Source organism: Acinonyx jubatus, chromosome A2, assembly GCF_027475565.1.
Source record: "Acinonyx jubatus isolate Ajub_Pintada_27869175 chromosome A2, VMU_Ajub_asm_v1.0, whole genome shotgun sequence".
In the NCBI taxonomy this organism is placed as follows: Eukaryota; Metazoa; Chordata; class Mammalia; order Carnivora; family Felidae; genus Acinonyx; species Acinonyx jubatus.
The window spans coordinates 142141935-142164650 of NC_069383.1; the positions used below are offsets into that span (position 1 = coordinate 142141935).

Genomic DNA, 22716 nt, shown 5'->3' on the forward strand with positions numbered 1-22716 from the left:
GTGAAATAAAAGATTACTCTCTATGTGTATCCTAAGGATACAATGTCTGTAACAGATATCAAAGAAAGCGTTCACTTAGTAAGAACAATTGGGGTTCAACATGACTTTCTAAGGCACCCTGCTTGGAAACCTCAGTAATATTTAGTGAAAGGTCAAGTACTTTTCAAAAGGAATGACAAGCCCTCATCTATGCAGGGTAAAGGGAATGGCCAGATGTTCCTCAAACATACCCTAATTATAATAATATTCAGCAATCAAATGAATGCTTTCTAGATTTTGAGTGTCATGGACCAATAATGTGAAAAAATATTTTTGAAAACAACATAAAGCTTGATTACCTATTTAAGCTATTAAATTAAATAAGGCTATTTAAATATTAACTCTATCACCATCATTTGATAAAAGGGCATTTTAACACCACAAATGAGGAAGGACATTACCTAATTTCAGAATAAAAGGCTGCCATTGCCTGGCATTGGTGTTGGTAATCTTATCCCCACAATATTTGCCCATGTCCTCACCTATGTGCATGGGTGCATGAGTGAGCGTATATGCGCTTATACATGCATGTGCAAATGAGTGTGTGTGTGAATGTATGAGAACTTCAGCACAAACAAGTGCCAGGCTTTGGTTTGTTACTTAGGAATCACTTAATCGGGTTATGTTTTTTTCCTTGGTGGTACTCTAACATCCCTGGAAGTTATACAGTTGGAAATAGGTACTCTTAAATACACAAGATAGGTATAATTTTAAAAGAATCCTCTTAGTTTTTCCTCAGATGCTTATTCCCATCTGAAATCCTCTTTTTTCCTTCCATAGCCCTCCAATACAGCCTTCCTTCACACCACACAACCACCTCTGCATTCTGTGAAGCCTACCACTATCATCCCAGACCAAAAGGATGTTCGTTCCATCCCACAATCAAGCATTTTAATGAAATGACCACATCACACAGACTTGGATTCAAATTCTAGTTTCCCCATTTAAAAGCTATGTGACTTTGGGCAATGTGCTTAAATTTCAGACTCAGTTTATTCAACTTAATAATAAGAATAATAATAACTTTCTTTTCAGAGGATAATTGGAGAGGACTAAATGAAACTACATGCTTTACTCACACCTCACATATGCACATAGCAAACAAAGTAATAACTGTTAATAATTGTTAATCCTCCGTCTTAACAATGGAGGCATTAATTGACTATTATTTGTCTTTTGTGATTTAATTTTTCATATACATTTGTTTTCCTTACCAGAACAGTTTGCAAGCCATACCCCTTATTGTTTCTGCATAGCGTCTAGTACAATACTTGTCCACAGTAAGTTCTCTTCACATATGTGTAAAGATTAAGACATGGATTGACATTGGATTGACATTAGACAGTCCTTTCATGCCACCACACATGACTGTATCACCATCCTCAAGGATGCTCCTTTATTGGTCCTCTTATTAATGGGAATTTAGCGTTCTGTAGCCACATTCTTCTTTGACTCCTGCCTTATGTCCTATGACTTGAAGTTCAAATCTAAAGGAAGGTACTCCACTGCGGCTCAGGGGCACAGGGCAGCCTCAAGGCTGTCCTGGGAGATAGATGATCTGATCTCAAAGCAATCAGTCACCAGGCCAGTATCTCAGTGAATGGTAATCAGTGTCAGGTTGGGATCTGGTCACCGGGAAGATTCTCACTAAGTGGTTTCCCAGGTCTGGGGGCACCCAGTAAGGGACTGGGATTTGTCACCTTTCTGGGCTTCTAGTTCCCCTCCTCTTGCTCTGATTTGTGTAGCAGGCTCTCTCCTTTAGGCTGGGTTGTTTCTGGTAGTTAGTTTTGGGTGCATGTAAGATTAATAGTTTGATATTGTGGAGAGGAAATAGCCTCAATCTTTTAAATCTTTCAGGTTAGAAAGTGATAAAGAATTAAAATTATCTATGGGGGTGTATTATAAACAAGCAGATGAAGAACTAATAAAGCTGCTTATTATAGAAGAAGATTGTTAGGTTGAACTACACAAAATCATTGATATTTGACTGTTTCTGACTCACAAAAAAAAATTCACTTCATATCATTCAGCCTGATGGCTGTGAATATGAGGTGTTGGGTTTCTGTTTATTTGTTTATTTTGAGCTTCTGGATTGCAGCTGCATCACACTGGACATTCAGAAGGAAGAGAACAGGATGGGAGAGAGCTTCTAAGTCAATTATCCCAGTATTTGATGCATGTGGGTGAGCATGCCATGTGAATTCTCTTTTTTTAATGTTTTTATTTATTTTTGAGAGAGAAAAATGAGCGTGAGTGGGGGAGGGGCAGAGAGAGAGGGAGACACAGATGAAACAGGCCCTACGCCCTGAGCTGTCAGCACAGAGCCCAACAGAGGGCTTGAACTTATGAACGAGAGAGATCATGACCTCAGCTAAAGTCAGACGCTTAACTGACTGAGCCACCCAGGCACCCCTTGCCATGTGAATTCTTATGCCCAGACTTTGAGTGGGTAAGCAGGATTCATGGATCTCTTCTTTGCCTGGTATTTGTTGATGATCTGGTATTTGTTACTGACAGAAATAGAACAGTATTTCTCTGTGGTTTGTGGCACCATTCAGGGTCAGCCCATCATGACTATGTAGATGGAGAGTCTCTGGGGTCTACCATATGGTTAATTCCATAGAAGCAAGAGTTGTGGCTGTCTTTGTCCTTTCCTCCCTGATACCTGGTATGCAGTGGGCACTCAGTTGATACGTGTTCAAAGAATTGAAGAACTGGACTCTGATCATCTGGTTGGTTTATTCTTACTTGTGTGGTCAGTAAACAGCCACCCCAGAGGAACATGTCCACTCAAGTTTCTTGGGAGTGGACATCCTAATTTCACATCAGAAATACTCCTGCTTCTAAGCAATCGCTCCTCCCGAACTGGAAATTTCACTTCCATGAGCCACAAGGCCACCCATACTGTAAATCTGAGACTGCTTTCTATACCATTGTGTCTTGGGCTGGTTCCCCCACGATTCTTTCCAGATGTGGAGTGCTTTCAGGTAGTTTACCAGACTCTTTCATTCTGCATCCGCTGTCTGGTTTCACGTTCCCTCCACCTCTGAGAAGCAGCATGCTGGTAGTGTCCCATATATTATATTCATGAATTCAGAAATTTCGGGTAACTAACAGATGTAACTTCTCATTATTTCTGGGTTCACTGGCTGATCTTTGTAGCACCTCATTGTGTATGTCTTTTAAATTAGTTGCTTAGCAATGCAATACTTTAGGTGTATGTGTGTGTATGCATAGTTTTATACTCCTGTAGTTTGGGCTCTGAAATTAATTTGTGGCTGTGGAATATGCTTTTGCATCTCTTTTTAGTTTAGAGCTTATCATTCATCAGTGAGACCTTGCGGAGAGTAGCCACATCGTTTGCTCTGTTTCCCACTGACACCTGCAACAAGTGGTTAGTGAGTGTGCCTTACACAGACTCAGTGTGTTTTCATGGCAGCATTTTAGCAATTTCTTACCAACATATAACTGCTATAAATCTGGTCTCACTTTTTTTCTTCACAGTGTTGAAGCGTGTATTTCTAATCTCTGTCATTTAGACTTTAAGTTTTTTCCAGAAAAAACATATCATCCTAGGTTTCAGGTATGAATCCCCTTTGGATTTACAATCTGTTTTATTCTGTATCTTCTCAAAGCAAATTCATGTATGACGGGTACAGAAATGCTGAGACTTTCATTTGTTTGAAAGCAACTATGTGTCCATGAAGTTTTCTCTCTCTTTTTTAAAGTTTATTTATTCATTTTGAGACAGAGAAAGAGCATGAGCAGGGGATGGGCAGAGAGAGAGGAGAGAGTGAGAACCCCCAGCAGGCTCTGCAATGTTAGCACAGAGCCCGATGTGGGCGAACTGTGAGATCATAACCCAAGCTGAAATCAAGAGTTGGTTGCTTAAATGACTGAGCCACCCAGGTGCCCTGAAATTTTCTCTTAAAAGAAAAAAACACATAAAATATGCCTGTCACCTATTAATAAAGTTCTCAGCAGGGCCAATCCTATACTGAATGTTTATTTGATAATTTGATAAATGATAATTTCAATCTAGGCTTCCCTCAAGAAAAATGTGTGCAGAAGGAGGATCAGAATGTGAAATGCCCTGTGGCTCCTTATGCATCATGGAGCGCTTCTGTGGCTAATGTTTATTTTGTTAATAACCACCCTCTGTGGTACTCTTTTAGAATGTAGATGGTAGAGATGTAATTACTTTGGGAAAAAATGGAAAAAGGCAGTATTTATTGCAGTGGCCACGAGATGGCAGACCTAAAATCCAGACTTCTCAAAGAGATTTACTTGAGGAATTACATCTTTGAAATCTCTTTAAAAGCCATCAGCTTACCAAAGGAGGACTCCTATCGGTTGTCCCAAATTGCTGTGCAGTTTCTGTGGCAGGCACAGCAAGGGAGAACAGCTCAAGTTGATGGGAATCTGTTTACTTCTCCTCCATATCAGATATCATGGCTTCCTGCCCCTTCTGGAAACCTGCTTTTTGCTGGCTGCTACAGTTACCCACGGCACATACAGACACACCACTCTGTTCCCTTCCCCCAGTGTAGAAGCAACACTGCCTTTTTCCTTCCTGTGAATAGTAACTTTCACAATGGAGCTGCTTCCACCCAACTTAATTTTTTTTTCTTTCTTTCTACAAAGTTCTGCTTTATAGAACCTAATTCAATTTTCTTCAAATGTTGCATTAACAAAATTCTGGAATGTGCCCCCTTCTGTTCATATTCCTCTTACAACAATGACATGACGATCTGTTTTGTTTTTCATTATAATTTAGCCTATGGGAATATTCTATTCCATGTAAGCATAAATAAAGGGAGGTTTGATTTAACACAAAAATTTCAAATTAAGAAGGGAAATATTTAGTTCAAGATGTAGGAGGGCAATTTGCTGCTCTGTGCAAAGACTTACTAACAAATCTTAGCAGCCTTAAATATACAGTAGAGGGAAAATTAAAATATGTTATCTTGGGGGGTATGTATAATATATATTATATATATGTTATATATATTATATATTATATATGTTATATGTATATTATATATTATCTATATAGATATATATATTATCTATATATTCTATATATAGATATATAGATATCGATATAGATATATACATATAAGATCAGTGACTTATTTTCTGGAAATTATTCATTTCCAACCAAAAAGTTAACATGATAAGGAAAGTGTCTTGACAGTAACTAATCATCCATGGACAGTAGGTTTAGTTTAGGTGGGTGCTGGGCAAAGCTCTGGCCCACAGTGAAGTCTAGATGTATTTAGTTTTCTTATTATCAGTCACCAATAATACCTCAAGGGAGTCTGATTGGGTGTATTTCACATTGAAAGCTACATTGGCAGAGTTAAGTGGTCAAGAGAGAAGCCTTCTCATCACTGAATGAGAATAATGAGAATGAATGAGAACTATACATTAACGCCAAGTGTGCTAGTGTGTGTGCCTGGTGTGCCTGCTGAAGGGTCAGAGGCTCTTCATTTCACTTGCACTCTCTGCCTTCAAAATTTACCATTTCTTTAAGTTTTTTTTTTTAATGGAAGAATTTTTGTTTGAAGTTGTTTGACTTTGGTTAGATTTTGCACTTGACCTTGACTTTTAAAAGGTCACCTTTCAAAACACATTTCCATTTCTCATGCAGCATGAAATCACATCTTGCCCACTTTTGTGCAGCCTTTCCTATCAGTTTGGATGGAATGATATTGAACAGTTATTGCAAGTCAGACCTGGCTGGCCTAGGATGCAACTCCTCTGTGATGAACAAACTGTGTTAATACTCAAGCTTTATTTTCTCCTTTAAATTTATTTGTGAACTTCTTATTAGACACATCATCAAAGGCAAGGAAAACAAAAGCAAACATGAACTATTGGGACTTCATCAAGATAAAAAGCTTCTGTACGGTAAAGGAAACAATCATTGAAACTAAAAGACAGTCTATGGAATGGGAGAAGATATTTGCAAATGATATATCAGATAAAGGGTTAGTATCTAAAATCTATAAGGAACTTGCCGAACTCAACGCACAAAAAACAAACAACCCAGTTAAGAAATGAACAGAAGACATGAATAGACACTTTTCCAAAGAAGATACCCAGATGGCTAACAGACACATGAAAAGATGCTCCACATCACTCATCATCAGGGAAATACAAATCAAAACCACAATGAGATACCACCTCACACTTCTCAGAATGGTTGAAATCAACAACATAAGAAACAACAGGTGTTGGCAAGGATGCAGAGAGAAGGGAATCCTCTTGTATTGTTGGTGGGAATGCAAACTGGTGCAGCCATTCTGGAGAACATTCTGGATATTCCTCAAGAATGTAAAAATAGAACTACCCTACGATCAAGCAATTACACTATTAGGTATTTGCCCAAAGGACACAAAAATACAGATTCAAAGGGGTACATGAACCCCACTGTTTATAGCAGCATTACCAACAATAGCCAAACTATAGAGGGAACCAAATGTCCATTGACTGATGAATGGATAAAGATGTGTTTGGTGTGCATGTGTACACACGTTTTATATATGTGTGTGTGCGCATATATATATATATATATATATATGGAATATTACTCAACCATCAAAAAGAATGAAGTCTTGGCCATTTGAAATGGTATGGATGGAGCTAGAATGTATTAGGCTATTAAGTGAAATCAGTCAATCAGAAAGACAAATACCATATGATTTCACTCATATGTGGAATTTAAGAAATGAAACAAAGGAACATATGGGAAGCAGAGGGAAGAGGAGAGAGGGAAACAAACCACAAGAGACTCAATGATAGAGGACAAACTGAGGGTTGATGGAGGGAGGTGGGTGGGAGATGGACTCTAGATGAGTGATGAGCACTGGGTGTTGAATGTAAGTGATGAATCATTGAATTCTCCTAAAACGAATATTGCACTGTATGTTAAATAACCAAAATTTAAATCAATCAATAAATCACTAATTTGTTTGCAAAACATACCCCATTTCATAAAAGTCAAATGTGCAACCTAACAGAAACCAATTTCAGAGTCAGTCTTGAAAATTAGAAACCCACTGGCATGTGTAGAATGTTTAGTATAAAGGGGAGCCTAATAGAAAATAATGCAAAACTTGAATCTTTACATTTGGTGGGATCTGTGTTGTGTAATAATAAATAATTGGCTAACATTTGTATGGTCACGTCAAGCACTGAACAGAATCTTTACATTCATTATGACATTTAACTCTCACAAAGATTGAAGAGAGAGTTACTATCATCCTTCTTAGTTCAATTGTGAAGACATCTAACTTTCAGAGTCATTAAGTAACTTTCCCAGGGTCGCAGAAACAACAGATATTGCTGAGATTCAAACCCAGATATATTTGATTCCAAAGCTCAGGTACTAAATCAAGTACCTTAATCAAGTACCATAATCAAATCTTAATGATTTGAGTGATATTTTATTTGTGTAGGTAAGTTCCAAGAAATCATAATAGGCTACGGTAATCAAAATAAGTATTTTCATATCTCTGGTGTGTGTGTGGGTGTGTGTGTGTGTGACACAGTACTCCGTAATATATCACACTCATGTCTTCTGCCAGGACTCCAAGAGGGGCTTCTCTCATCCCTCATTGCCTTTTTATCACTTCTCTCAAGGGATGGGAATGGAGAGAGCAGTTTAAGATGAGGGTAGTAGCTCTTCCTGGCACTGATCCTACTCTGGCCTTGGACCTTGTCTGTATCAGAAAAGTTGGCCTCAGACTCCCAGATACCTATTTGTAGCAGGATGCCAAGTGGTACCAGCATTTGCCATCTTAGTGTCCTGAAGCACTTGTGTTGCCACTTCAGAGCTTCCTGGCCTAGCTGCACTTGGAGGAATCCAAGGATGGGCCAGGTCCCTACCTAGGTCACGTCCTGGGTGAGTAGGGGGATAGAAGCTGCTGCATGGAACAAAGAGCTTCCATAAGACTTCATGGCCCCTGCGTTAGGAAATTCCAGTCATGTGCTATTAGGTTTCAAAGACAAAATTCTCCATAATTGGAGTAAACTATTTCTTGAGGTCAGTTTTAGGTGGGCAACAGAAAGTAAACCGCATTAAGAAGTCTGGGCTGCCAAAGCCTGGCCTTTACAAATCAGGTCTGTTCTTTGTCCTTGCCGGAACTTGTGGTTGTTCAAATATATCTCACCCTGTGGGCCCCACCTTGTGTGAGCAGCTTTGCTTTCTGCGTGGGCCCTTCTGTGTACACAATCCATCATTCTGCTGGTGGGTAGTGTTGATATTAATTGATATCACAAGACTTTTCTTTCTCAAGATGCTTTTTTAAAAATCCTGCTTTTAAAATTTAGGCAAAGGAGCATCTATCCCCAGGGTTGATCACAGCAAACCTCCACCCATCCTCACCCTAGGGGTTAGAGAGAGGCTGTTTTGAACAGGATCTTTCGTCACCGTCTGTCTTAAGTCACCTCCTACTGAACTTACGGTTGAAGATTCAGGGTCATGAGGGAAAGAAAACAGTAATTAACTGGGAAAAGTTGATTGAGCGGAATTTTTTTTCCCACAGTATGATTAGAACATGACTGCGGGCTGAGCACCATACATAATGTAGGTTCTCCCCTACATGTCATTATCCAAACATTTCTTAATGGAATGCGTTTTTTAAGCATCTGCTTTTGTAATTGAATGTGTTCCTAAAGATGGGCCGGCTAACTAAAACAAGAGCCCTCGAGAAAAAAAATGTGTTAATGCTTTTCCCCCATCCAATTTATAACAGTTCCTAATTGGACTACCTCATTTACAATTCCTAAAATTAATTCTGGACCCTCTCTCAGAGCTCAAGTCATCATTAATAGAGCGACAGCAACAGGGAGTGAAATAGAAATGTTTATAAAGCTCCCTTTTAAATTGACTGTGATAAGTGATGTAGTGATGTATTACCATCAGAGGATTCTGCAGCTCTCTTTGAGAAGGTTAGCCACAGGCAACACTCAAAAGAAGGCATTTATCTTGGTGGGAGACACCCTTCGGTCCTCTTTTGTTTTATTCCATTGAGGTTTTTTTCTTTTTTTTCAGGGTGGCTAAAACCATTTTTTTTGGTGTTTTATTAGCTGTATCTTGACTACCTCCTACAAACTGAATGACAGCATAGGGTTATTAAATGTGTTCTTGCACATATTTTTATCCATTGTTAACCCTGACTAAATGTGTGTGAGGGCACAGAATTCCCCCCCCCCTTTTTTACTTCATTGTTGCCCATATTTGTTAAAGAAATTATTCCCTTTGACGTTTGTTTAGGCTGCACTTTGATAAAATGCTGTCTATAGTTCCCTTTCTTAGTTTGGCATTCAGCAGACTCTTATAGATTTATTTCTCTTTGCATTATCTTATCTTCCTTTCTAGCTTATTTGGGCTTCCTTTTCATATTTTAAGCTACATCTTAGGGCATAGACAGATCACCTTAGTAATTGTATACTGAAGCATTTCAGTGTTCTAAAGATAACATTGCAAGCCTTTGGCATATACTTAACCCCACTAACTATCTAAAGATGAGGAAATATGTTCTTTTCGTGTTTCTGTGAACAGAAAGGACAGTTTAAGTGCTGAAGGTGATTTTAGACTTATAGAAACTTTCCTCAGGTTGATGGGACTGTAACAATTTCTGAAGCAATGTAAATCTGGTCTTGAATCTAGAATGTGATTCACTTGATGGAGGAAATAATAAGTTTTCTTTGTGTTTCCAGTTTATATCCAAATGTCTTGTCATGGATATACCCTTTATGCTTAAACACTTTTTAAAAGATGTAGATGTAAAAGAGGCATTAAAACTGCAAATATTTCAGTTTTCCCAGACTTTGAAAGGCTGAATCAAAATTCCCTATTGGAAAAAAAGGGGGGACAACATTTAAGCTTCCTGATTTATTACAATGTTTGCCATTATTTTCAGTAAAGTGTTTGTCATAAGGTGCTTTAAGTAGATGTATTATCAAATTTCCTTATGGGAATTGCAAAAAGTGTAGACTCTGATACAGGGCTGGCAAATGAACTTCATCTTTAAAAAGGTGTATGTTCAGTATCCCTTACCCTCAAAAAGCCCCTGACTTCTAATGCAGGAATAATAAAGATCCATAACTGTGCAGAATTAGCTAACAGCAATTTAAATTATTAGTTGAAATGTATCAGCTTTATAAAGAATTATTTAAAACTCATTTTATAAATCTTATTGCTTAAAAAAAATACAAATGGGGGTGCCTGGGTGGCTCAGTTGGTTGAGTGTCCAACTTCGGTTCAGGTCATGATCTCACGGTCTGTGAGTTCGAGCCCCACATCAGGCTCTATGCTGACAGCTCAGAGCCTGGAACCTGCTTCAGATTCTGTGTCTCCCCCTCTCTCTGCCCCTTCCCTGCTCATGCTCTTTCTCTCAATAATAAATAAACATTAAAAATTTAAAAAAACACACACACACAAATGGAATGGTTGTGTCAGCCTACAAGAGTTTGGTTTGCCTGGCATCCCTGTACAAATAGGTAATGGCCAGATACAGCCTTAACAGAGTTAGAACATCTCTCCAAATATCCTGAAGTGTGAAGTATTCATATTTTTCTAGCTTTATATACTTTTCTACCAATTACTATTTGGTTTAAATAGACTGGAATTATTTAATGTAGGTTTCAATCAGGTTGTTTTAAGAGAAATTATCATAGTTATGGATAATATTTAAATGAGGGTTTCTAAGGGTGCCTGGGTGCCAGGGTGCCTCAGTTGGTTAAGCATCTGACTTGATTTCAACTCGGTTCATGATCTCACGGCTCCTGAGTTTGAGCCCAGAGCAGTGCAGAGCCTGCTTGGGATTCTCCCTCTGCCCGTCCTCCACTCACACACATGCACATGCACACGCACACACACACACACACACACACACACACTCCCTCTCTCTCAAAATAAATAAATAAACTTTAAAAACAAAATAAATGAGTCTGTGTGTCCTTGTTACACTAATAACAGAGTTCTATGATTGTATAATACCAGTATTCATAAAACAGATTTGTTAGCCAAAAGCAAACAAAACAAAATTAAAAAATTAAGGAAAATATTACAAAGAACAAAATGGGTTATTTTCTATGAATATTAATTATGTTGATGAGTAGTGGTTTTAAATGTACTTTTATAAAGATGATTTTAAATGTATTTTGAGTATTATAATAATAATAGTATTTGGGGCTATGTTTAGTAGTATCATCTGTAGAGAATTAGGAATTGATACATGTTTTGTGATCGACGGTTTTCGGATTGACAGATAATTAGAAAATAATTCGTTGGGACTTTCAATGATATTACAAGCAAAGAAATAAGTGTTAGGTTTGGAAAAGCCTAAATTATAGAATTATGGGGCAAAAGGAGTTTAGGAGGGTCATTTTTAGATTGATGATGACTTTTTAACAGTTTTTAAAGCTGTGTAATTCTGAATATTGACCTGAAAGAGGAAAATGGATTAAAAGGGACTATAAGACAGAGGAGCATAAAAGTGAACACAGGGAGCCTACTTTGACAATGATTACAACTGTCCAAGTGGGAGATGATGTAGACTGTACCAGACGTGTGTACGTTAAAGTATGTGTATGTGCACTTACCTATGCATGGAGAGTAAGAGGGACAGAGGGAACATAAATACCTTGATGGGAGAATGAACAAATTTCACATATGCCAAGTATTTGAAGCATGTACCTGCAGTTTATTTAGTGACTGAAAAGTTTTATTTGCAATTTCTTAATGTTTACTCTTATGATATTTTGTGAGAGAGACAGAATGCAGGAAGATTTAAGCAGAAAAAAAAGCAAAAACCAGCTTATCCATTTCACAACCATGAGAGATAATGACTATTAGCATTTTGGTGTCTGTCCTTCCTATTTTTATGTTTGGGGGATTTTCTTGCATATACATATGAACATCAAGAACTGTAGAGATTTTGAGATTTTTCCCTACTGGCATGTTAGCCTGGCTCTCAGTTTCATGGATTATGGTAGATGACCAGAGACTTTGAGGTCAGAAACAAAAGATTTCATTGCTCAAGGTGCAGAGAGCAGTATCAGGGTATTTATGTCAATTCTCCTATCCTCAAGTCCCAGGGAGGCAAGGCAGATGGGCCAGATGAAAAGCTGTCCATGCAGTGGGTTGCATTACAAGACAACAACCCTGTGCTTATGGAATCTGAATCTTTTATAATGGCAGTTAACATGCCTGCCCTTTGCTCTGGAAGGACACACTGTTAGACAAGGGCAGTAAGCATGTCTTCCCTTTGATCCTAAGGGAGAAACTACCTCTGTCTTCTAAGGGTATTCACTATACAAACATTCTGGAAAAATTGTGAGAAAAGGTAGTGCCTTTGCTTGTAAAATGTGCAGAAATATGAGACACATGGAGAATTGCCTCCAAACAGACATTTTCACATTTTTTTAAAATCAGCATTTTAAATGCAGCATATAGCTATAAAAAAATGTAGATATGCAGCATAATTTACTATCAATCTTCAATTTTCTTACTAATGATTTCTTAGGTTGTTTAGACTAAAAAAGCCTCACATGGACATTTCAATTGGGGGCAGAATGGGGTAAAATATTGCAGTTACCTTGGGTGTGTGGTAGTTAAGTTGGAGTTGGTAGCAAATGGGCTTTCCCTGATTTGAAGGCTGTGCAGCCTCTTTGGCTTGACTTTATGTACAAATATGCACTAGCTGTGAACGGCAAGCATGTCTACTGTCTCAAGATGTTATCCAGAAGGAGACAGGCTGTGTGAAGCTGGATTTGAATGCTGCTGTTGATAGTCCAGGCTGCCCTGGCTTTCTTCTGGAAAGTGGACATATTCCCTGACATTTCTGCTGCTCATATGTCTGACTGAGCCTCCAACAGAAGCTCCTACTCCCTGCCATTAGTGGGGCCCAGAAAAGTCCATACAAATCCCTGCAGTGAAAAGGAGGAAACTCTGAGATCCAAATAATGACCATCTTATTCAAACATCTGGAGGGGGCCTGGTCTGGTGATGGGAATTAAAAAAAGACAAAATAGGATCATGACCAGGTTTTAGTCCTGGGACTTGTGTACAAAGAAAATACCCAATACAGAGGCTTTCCCAGGGCTGTGGGGTCTTATAGGGTATCTAGAATGTGGCAGGAGTGATGGAGATTGGGACAAGACTTCCTCAGTGGAAAGAAGGACTAAATGAAAGACACCAGAAGAGCCATTTTCTAGTCAGAAATAGTCCCCCAAAACTCCATGTTGAAATTTGTGACAGATGTTGTCAGAAAATTGAACTGTAAGATGGAAGGAGGCAACTGTAATACTCCTCTGAGTAAACAATGATCAAAGATTAGGAGTCAAAGCATTATAATTTTAAAAAAAAATGAAAGGATGATTTGTACAATGGTATCTTCAAACATTGTTTAAAGTACAAAGTAAAATTACTTATTTCTTGAACAAATATTTTAGGCACTTACTATGTACTCAGTACTCTTCTAGAAGCCAGAGTGCACAAGATAGATGAGGTTCCAATATCATGGAGTGTCAAGTCTGGATAACAAATAATAGATATCTAAGACCTATCTATCTATCTATCTATCTATCTATCTATCTGTCTGTCTATTTAAGAGGGGAATGGGGAGGGGCAGAGAGAGAGGGAGAGAGAGAATCCCATCATGGAGATTGCATGGAGCCTAAGATGGCACAGTCCCTCAACCCTGAGATCATGACCTGAGCTGAAATCAAGAGTCAGACACTTAACTGACTGAGCCACCCAGGCATCCCTCTAAGATCCTTTTAAATAACCGAGAGTTATAGGAAGAAAAAGTGTAATGTGACAGACCAGTGGCTTGGGCACAAAGTGAAAGGTAGGGAGACATTGCTAGGGAAAGTGGCTGGCGAGAGCTTTTCTGAGGAAAATACATTTCATTTGAGACCTGAAGGGTAAGGACCTGTGTGAGGTGAGGGCATTCCAGTCAGAGGGTATGGCAAAGGCAAAGCTTATGAGGTAAGGACAAATATAACATTTTCAAGGACAAGAAAGAGTTCAGGCACAAAATGAGCTGGAGCCTAATGAATGCAGAAGGAGAAGGGGCACAAGATGACCTCAAAGAGGTGGTTAGGGCCAGTTGGTGTAATGAGTCACAGGCATCGGTAAAGGGTCTGATTTCAAGTCTAATGAGTGATGCAATAGATTTTGCAAGCAACATAATGGTGGAATCCATATTTATAATGTTTTTAAAGATGACCCGTCTTTGTTCCACATAGACCAGTGGTCTTTGTTCCTCGGAGACTAGTGGGCTGCAGGAGTAGATGCTAGTGGTTGGGAGTGGTTTGGTAGCAGTAGATCAGTTTAGATAAGGAATGTCTCGTGGAGTAAAACCTACTGAAGTTGTTGATGGATCATCTCTGAGTGGAGGAGAGAGGGAAGAAATCAAGGATGACTTCTAGGTTTGGAGCTTGGGTTACTCAGTAGATGGTGGTGTAATTACTAGGTAAGGAAGACTGAGGAGGGAATGGTTTTTGGTGGAATGGCATGAAAGCATCATTAATTACATTGAAAATGGAAAGGATACCCTACTAAATATGTCTGCCTGCCTTCAAAAGAAAATCTTGCATGAAAAAATATATTGATATTTAAATTGCTGCCCAGTTTTGTTGGATTGTCTTGGAGTACCTAGAACTTTACTTGGCAGATGGGTAGATGGATGGATGGGTGGGTGGATGGATGAATGGCTGCATCCATTAAAGTACCCTAGAAGTGAGTGTTCAGATTGACTCCCTCCATTTCTAATTTGCAGCTTTGTCTATGAAGCCAGTGAAAGATGGCTCCTTCAGAGGAAGCAGTGCATGGGTCTCAGGGATTCTGACCCAAATTACTTTGTCCATTCTGAGAATCAAAGAGTTACTTTGTCTTTAATTCCTTCCTATTAAGACAGTGCTCTATGGTTCATTTCAACTATAAATGACAAGTTTTTTTTTTTTTTACATTTCATAAAAATGATCACAATAATCTTTATTTTACCAGACAAGAAGCACTGCTTGCAGCAATCAGTGAAAAAGATGCAAATATTGCCTTGCTGGAATTGTCTGCTTCCAAAAAGAAAAAGACACAGGAAGAAGTCATGGCTCTCAAGCGGGAAAAAGATCGACTCGTGCATCAGTTAAAGCAGCAGGTGGGGCCTCCTGCATAAAAGGTGTGTCTTGCTGGGTTTGGGGCCTTGCGTGCTTTCTCTGGGTTTAGCTACTCTTCATTCTCCCATGTCCATCCTGCGGGCTCAAGCAGCTAAAACCAGGTAGGAATGAATTGGCCCGAGTTGTTGCTAGAACATCATTTTACTGCTTTTCTCTGTTTATGTGCATGTGCCTGGGCTTGTGTGGTTTGCAGCCAGTGCTGTTTTCCTTTCTTTTGTATTAGCATCATCTTCCCAGATATAACTCTCAGGTCTCTTCCTTCCAGTGGACTTTGTATGACTTCCTACTAAATCGTAGAAACTACTAATTAAATTCTGGGCACCTTCTTTCCCATTGGAAATGTTACCTTCTGTCTTGCTTACTTTCTGGGCCCCATCAATAACTCTCCTCATCCAGTTCTTTAGATTTCTTTCTCTCCATACTTCCAACTTTGGTTCTTCAGCTAGTTCTTTCAGGACCTTTTAGCTAAGGAATATTCCCCAGCCCCTAGCACTGCCAGACTATGCTTGGAGACCTCCCCAGCCATTATTTAGTTAACATCCTTTTTTATCACCTATTTACTCAATTATCCATTTATTCCTCTTCTCTAGGCCACTGTATTTCTTCTGAGGGAAAAGGAAGGAGGGGCAAAGTCTTGTGCACAAAGTTCTTTTCTTTTTGGAGGGTTTTCTGTGAGTGGCTTAAATAGACATAATTGCACTTGAAGTGTACTGCGAAATAATTCCTGAAATCTTCAGACATTAGTTCTTCTCCATATATAATTTAGGAACTTTTGGAAGCAGTGGTTAAAGATATTCACTTGGACTCTAACTTCATTATAAAACCAATTCAGCAGATATTATGGCTCAGTGGTCTGTGGTCTCACAAGGTGGCTGTCACATCTTAGCTTGGGCCACATGTGGCTCTGAAGCTCTGTAAATGCCACATGGTACCACATGGAGTGTGTCCACATCAATTTCAGCCCCGAGGGCTGGCTCTCTGCCTGCTAGGGTGATCTGGGCCAGTGTGCAAGGTGACTGGAAGGGAAGCCCAAAGAAATAAGACCCTTCCTCTCGCAACGGGGCCAACTCTTGGAAGGAAAAGGCATCCTTTGGCCGTGAAACAGAGTCCATTTCTCATAGGGCTGCCTTGCTGAGGGAGAGAGACCACCGCCATGCCTGGGTGCCTCTCCTGCAGAGGGAGGGTCCCAGTCACTGCCAGACATTGGGGTCATTCCATAGAGCAGCATGCCTTGCTAGTGCTGGCCCCGGGGGTCGGGAACCGCTTACATCTGACCTCTTTGTTTGGAGCTGTGCATCTTCTACACTGGGTTTTCCACCCACCTGGCCACAGAAAGTCAAGACAAGCCCCCTTCTTTGCTTTCTCCTAACTCCTTCCCTGTGAGCCCTGCTCCCTCCCCTCCTGCACCTAACCATTGTAGCTTTCTCCCACAGGTATATAGACCTAGGAAACAGCCCCTGAGCTCGAATATACCATGCACTTGTGATGCTGGCTACAGCCCAGATATTACGGCCAAGTACCACGGGTCCAGCTACGATGCATACATGATCCAAAGGTCTCAGGTCAGTCAGCAGCTAAGGAGACACTCGACCCCACCATGGGGGTGGGGGGTGGTACATAACAGCTACATCCTACCTTGCGCTTTATCTCTTTTTATGATTGCTAGTACTTGGTGGCCAAAAAGTCTGAGACCATAGATGATAGCATTATATCTTGATTTGTAAAGTGATTTCATTTATTATGTATTCGTCAAAGGTTCCAGATTTGGTGGCTACCCGATGGGGCCAGCTCTTCTGGCTACCCAGTGGAGCCAGCCAGAGGCCTCGCTGTCAGGCATAGTGGATTATATTTTCCTTTCTGTCTCCTAGATACCTTGCTCCTCAAACCCCCCTCTATTTTTCCAATAAGGAATTTTTTAAGGCTATTTTTTCTCAGCATCATGAAAATGCACTCCAGGATTCCAGGAAGGATTGAGTGTAGCCCTTCAATTTGCTCCTGGGAAACTGCACAAAGCCTTCATTATTCACGACGGGCTTGGTTTTGGGTATCATGGGGCACATTTGGGAAACCCCAGCCATGCAGAGTTAGGCTCCCGCCTGAACTAAGGCAGGGTCTGAAGGGCTATTGTGGAAAAAGAGGCAGAAGGAGAAGGATGGGATCCTTGATGATTTAGATTTGAAATCCTTCCCCACACCCTGTAGGCAACAGAGAAAAAAAAAGCACGTGAATTGATGTACCCTTGTTGTAAATGATATGATTCTAAGGAGAATGATTCATAGGCTTGGAAAAGCACCTCCTTTGTATTGAGTGTTTGCTCTGTACCAGGGTGCATATCCAGTGTCCCTCAGGGTCTTTGTCCCACTGTCCTCACAGCAGCCCTGTGGTGTAGGTGGCAGGATTGCCTCCCTTTTCCAGGGAGTGTAGCTGAGACTCAGAGTGTGGAATAACCAGCCTAAAGCACAAAGCTTGTAAGCCATAGGGCTTGGCTCTGAGATAGTCCACCTGAGTCTACACATGCCCCACCAGATTGAGGCTCAGGAAGGAATTCAGAGTGACAAGCGGGAGGGTATTCTAGAACCTGTGAGGTCCCCTTATCTTTGTAAGCTTGAAGTAGATGCCAAAGTATCCATTTAAGAATGTTCTCTGGCTATTCATAAGGAGTGGGTTCTGCCTAGAGCTCTTAGGCTTAGGCTATTTGATCATATCAATACTTCCTAATACTTCTGAGTTCTCCCCACATGCCAGGCATGGCTGTAAAGGCTTTGCATACACTGATTCATCAACTCCCAATGAAACTGAAGCACTGATACTCTTATAGGAGAAGGAACCAAAAGTCCAGAGAGGTTTGGTGCCTTGCCCAGGCTTTACAGCTGTACATTCCATGATGCTTGAAAAGACCCTTTACCATACAACCAGTAACTGATTTGTTAGTACCATCTAGAGTTGGACTGCTTGGGATGACTCTTGTCTAAACACTTGTTAGCTGTGTGATCATGGAAAAAATGCTAAACCTTCATGAGCCTCAGTTTCCTTGTCTGTAAACTGGGCTAATAACCTAATTCAAAGTATTGTGAGTATAAGGTATATAAAGAGCTCTGCATATGCTTGGCACATAATAGGTACTGTATATGTGTGAGCTTCTATTACTACTGCTACTATTAATTGATTTTATCACTACCATCCTTAAAGGTAGCTTGATTTTGATTTCATTGTTGATATTTTTCACAAGCCTGGGAGTCATAACTGGTTGAGACACTCTTGAACTGTGGGAGAAAGAGCTGTAGACATTAGCACTTAGGACTTCTTGGTCTCCCTCCCTTGAAGCCCAAGCACTTGGGAGCAGTGGGGAGACATGTCAGGAACAGTAGACCTCAACTCCCAGTGTGCACCAAAGAGGCTCACACTGCTTATTAAATTTGCTTGGTTTGTGTATGCAGTCCACATAGAGTCAATCAAACAGGGTACCCCTGGGAGAGCGAGTCTCAGACCTCAGCTGTCATCACCTGCATGAGTGACTTGGGATGGCAGAGCTCTTTCAGATGCCTGGGCCAACGGGAGGGGAAGGCCTTTGGTTCATCTGCCTGATGTTCTGTGAGGATACTGAGGCAGACTGGCTCATGAGAGATGCGACCCCTTCAGGCTGCCTTCTGCTCAGCTCATCTCATGCAGAAGGTTTCTCTACTGCCCATGACATTCCCAGTGACTGAACATCAGTAGTTCATTTAACAATCCCCACAGTTATTGCACTTTGCCAAGCACATAGTACCCACTCAATAAATATTTGTTTTGTGAATGAATGGATGACACATGCCAGGCTCTATCAAGTGCTTTATGTAAATATAAGTTTACAAACATTATCTCACTTTTCCTCATAATCCACCAACCAACATATTGCATATCTGCTATGTGCCAGGCTCTCAGACTGATGCTGGGTATTCATCCACAACAGAAATTTTATCTGCCCCAGTGAGAAGAGCATCATTCTTATTTTTGAGTTGATCAAATCAAGGCTCTGAGAGACCACATGACTCAACTACCATACCTATGCATATCACACATACCTGGTAGTGCAGGGTTGGGCTCCTAAGACATAGCAGTGCTGACACTTTGCTCTTAGCTAGGCTCAATACTGCATCTCTAAAGCCATGGATTAGCTCCCACACCTCACAGATATTGTCCGAGGAATCGAGTTCCAATGCCTCAGCTTATGGAGAGGCCACATGCTATGTTGGAATTCAACTCAACAATATTCATTGAGTACCTTCCCTGTGTTAGAATGCTAGGCACTTTTGGAATATGTCAGTGACCAAAATAAAGACCCCTTCCTTGTGGGGCATATGTTTTAATGTTGGAGTGGGGGGCAGGTGGGAGAAAAGCAATAAACTATAATGTAATAAATAAGTAAATCATATGGTAAAAAAAGAAAAATGTAGACCAGTATAAGGAGAACAGGAGTGTCAGGGAAGCATTGAGGACAAGGTGACAATGTAAAATAGGGTAGACAGATGGGCCTCAATGAGAAGAAGACATTTGAGCAAAGACTTGAAGGAGGTGAGAGAGTGCGCTTTTACACATCTAGGGGAAGAGTGTTTTGGTGGAGGGAACAGCCTGCACACAGCTCTAAGGCAGGAACATGCTAGTGTGTTTGGGAAAGAACAGGGAAGCCAGTGTGGCCGGAGTGGAGCAGACAAGGAGATGAAGAGGTGAGCTGTCAGCACAGTGACTGAGTGAGGATAGGATGTGTAGAACTCTGCAGGATCTGCTAAGAGTGGTACATTCTGAAGCAGAAGTTCTCTGCAGTTACCAAACAAAATACATTAGTCATGCAACTCCAGAGCAGGGAGGGCTCTCAGACCACTCAGCATGACCTGTCTCAGTCTGCCCTACTGAGCCCACTCTCCAGATCTCTGCCTTCAGCTTCTAAGGAGTCCCAGGGCTTAGCCTGCATTTTTAAAAATCATTGCCACTTCCATTAAAGCCGTGAAGAACTAATGCCAGAATTTGTTTGTCATGGCTGGTGAGATTTTTGAGTAGGAACAGGACCCTTTGACAAAATACTCTCCCTGACTTTCGGGCAGTCTCCACGATAATACCGCTGGAGTCCAAATCTTACACTCTCTTTTCTGTAAGGAGTCAGGCAGGTGTTCAGTAATGGCTTAGATGGCTGTGTCTAGGAAAAGTGCAGCCAGCCTCCAGGCCAGGGCAGAGATTCTCAAACCTCAGTGGGCAAAAATATGATCTTTTCTAAAGATAAATCTCATGATACACTCATCACTCTCCAGCCCTTACTGCTGAACCGTCTTCCCTGGCTTCCTTTACTGGTGGTATAAAGACAAATTCAAACCAATGGGCCTTGTACATGCAATGCAATCCCCTCTGCCTGGAATACATTTCCGTCTTTTCCTCACCTAGTTAATGCACATTCACCCATTCACTCTCAATCCAAGATCAGGGAAACCTTCTGGGATTTTCTCAATTGTATCAAATCTCCATTTTGACAATCCTGTAGAATGTAGACATCACTTAATTGCACTGTAGCAGATGCAACTTTGTATTTATTTTTGTGATTATTTGAATAGTAACTATCTATCCTGCTAGTTTATGAATTTGTGTTTTTGTGATTATTTGAATAGTAACTATCTACCCTGCTAGTTATGAGCACTGAGAATGTGATCCTGTGACCTTTTTTTGCTGACCATTTATCTCCAGGCCTAGCCCAATTGCTAGGACATAGTGGGCATTCAGCAAATATTTGTTGAAGGTTTAAGTAAATGAGTGAGTGAATTGCCAGGGCAGCTTATTTAAAAAAAAGAGACATTATTGGTCAATCATGACTTTAGACAAAACTTAGCCTATGATTCTTCTCACCCCAGTATTCCAGGCTACCACCAAGTATAGGAGCTGGTAGAAGAGATGAGACTTGGGGCGCCTGGGTGGCTCAGTCGGTTAAGCGTCTGACTTTGGCTCAGGTCATGATCTCCTGGTCCGTGAGTTCGAGCCCCACGTCGGGCTCTGTGCTGACAGCTCAGAGCCTGGAACCTGTTTCAGATTCTATGTCTCCCTCTGTCTCTGACCCTCCCCCGTTCATGCTCTGTCTCTCTCTGTCTCAAAAATAAATAAACGTTAAAAAAAAAAAAAAAGAAGAGATGAGACTTGTTTGCCATGATGACCACAGAATGGTGTCATGTTTTTTTTTCCTGCCATGTTGCAGTGTGCTTTGTAGAGATGCCTTTTCCCATACTTGAATTATTTGCAATGGTGGCCATTTTGACCCTTTCCTCTGAATCTTCCTTTTCACTGTATTTTAGTTCAAATCTCTTCTAAATTTGGGGGTTCTTCTTGTCACTGAGCTTCCAAATGTGGTAAAGGTGACTTGTTGTTATGAAGGGAGCGCCTCTACTTCATCCCTGAGAATTTCTGAGTGTCATAAATCAGTTTGCCTAGAAATATCTAAACTCCTGTTAAACATCTGTCAAGAGAGCCAGAAAAGGTGATATGAAATGAATCCAGAAATTCCACCTATGCTTAACAACAAAAGAATCTTTATGACGCTCTTCAGGTGTTGACATTTGGGTTGGTTCTAGGCTGAGTAAGGTATAAAGCTAAGAGAGCAGTACAAATTAACTTTCTGTTGGCATTAAAAAAGATAAAGGATTAATCATAGCTTGGTAGTAGATATAGGTCTATCTAACTTTTGTATTCTTCCCAATTGCATTTCTTCATAAGCACACACCTCTGACGCTTTTACTATACCTCTTTTTTTTAAAATCTGGCTTCCAGATTTTTGCAGTTTTGGGAGAAAGTCTCGATTGGAAATGAGTTACGTTTTTTGGTTTTTTTGGTTTTGGTCTTTTTGTTCTTTCCGTGGGGAGACTAGTTCTAAAAATATTATTAAAAATAATCATTTTTCTTTCTTTTGTGTTTTGGATCAATTCTCTCCCTAATTCTTTTTCTCCACTCTTGAAAAAAAGACTGACATCAAAATAATTAATTCTGAAATCATTGGATTTTTTTTGCTGCTAAGGGGTTTTTGAAGAAAGCTTAAAACTAAATCTTACCCCCTAAGCCTTATTCCCAAATGCTCCCCTGTGTGCTGAAGTAGTGATATGCACATCCTTGATGAAAATGCCTTCTTAAAATGAGGGCCAGACACTATTGTTTAGCTAAAATTAGAACCAGCTTATTTCTCAGAACTGGTTAGAATACTTCTGTGATCAGAGATAAATTGTGCTTTGTTTTCGTTTCACTTTCCTACCAGTTCTGGGCACTGCTTTTTGCTACCAAAACATACTGGGCATTTGGGAGCAGGGAGACTTTAGGACCAGGAGAGACTAGTCCAGGTCAACATTCTGAAGGCAACGCTAAGTCTGCACAGTGTATCTGTTTAGGCAGTTTTTCCCCCTCCTGTGTGTTGTTCAAAAGTTGGTAAGACTCATCTCTAAGAATTAGCCAAATAGGTGTGGCCAAGAATGGGAGAAGGCGGAG

The 22716-nt window shown here is 40.4% G+C and overlaps 1 protein-coding gene across 7 annotated transcripts in view; it reads left to right on the forward strand.

Moving 5' to 3' along the window:
* Positions 1 to 22716, forward strand: part of ERC2 (ELKS/RAB6-interacting/CAST family member 2) — a 915804-nt gene that overhangs the window by 682674 nt on the left and 210414 nt on the right. For 4 of the 7 annotated variants that reach the window (XM_053219211.1, XM_027039010.2, XM_053219212.1 and 1 more), the window contains 2 exons: positions 15065 to 15212; positions 16665 to 16793. In XM_053219211.1, the coding sequence (XP_053075186.1) occupies positions 15065 to 15212; positions 16665 to 16793 (277 nt within the window). The remainder of the gene's footprint in view (positions 1 to 15064; positions 15213 to 16664; positions 16794 to 22716) is intronic. The other 3 variants (XM_053219213.1, XM_053219214.1, XM_027039018.2) reach the window with 1 other exon arrangement.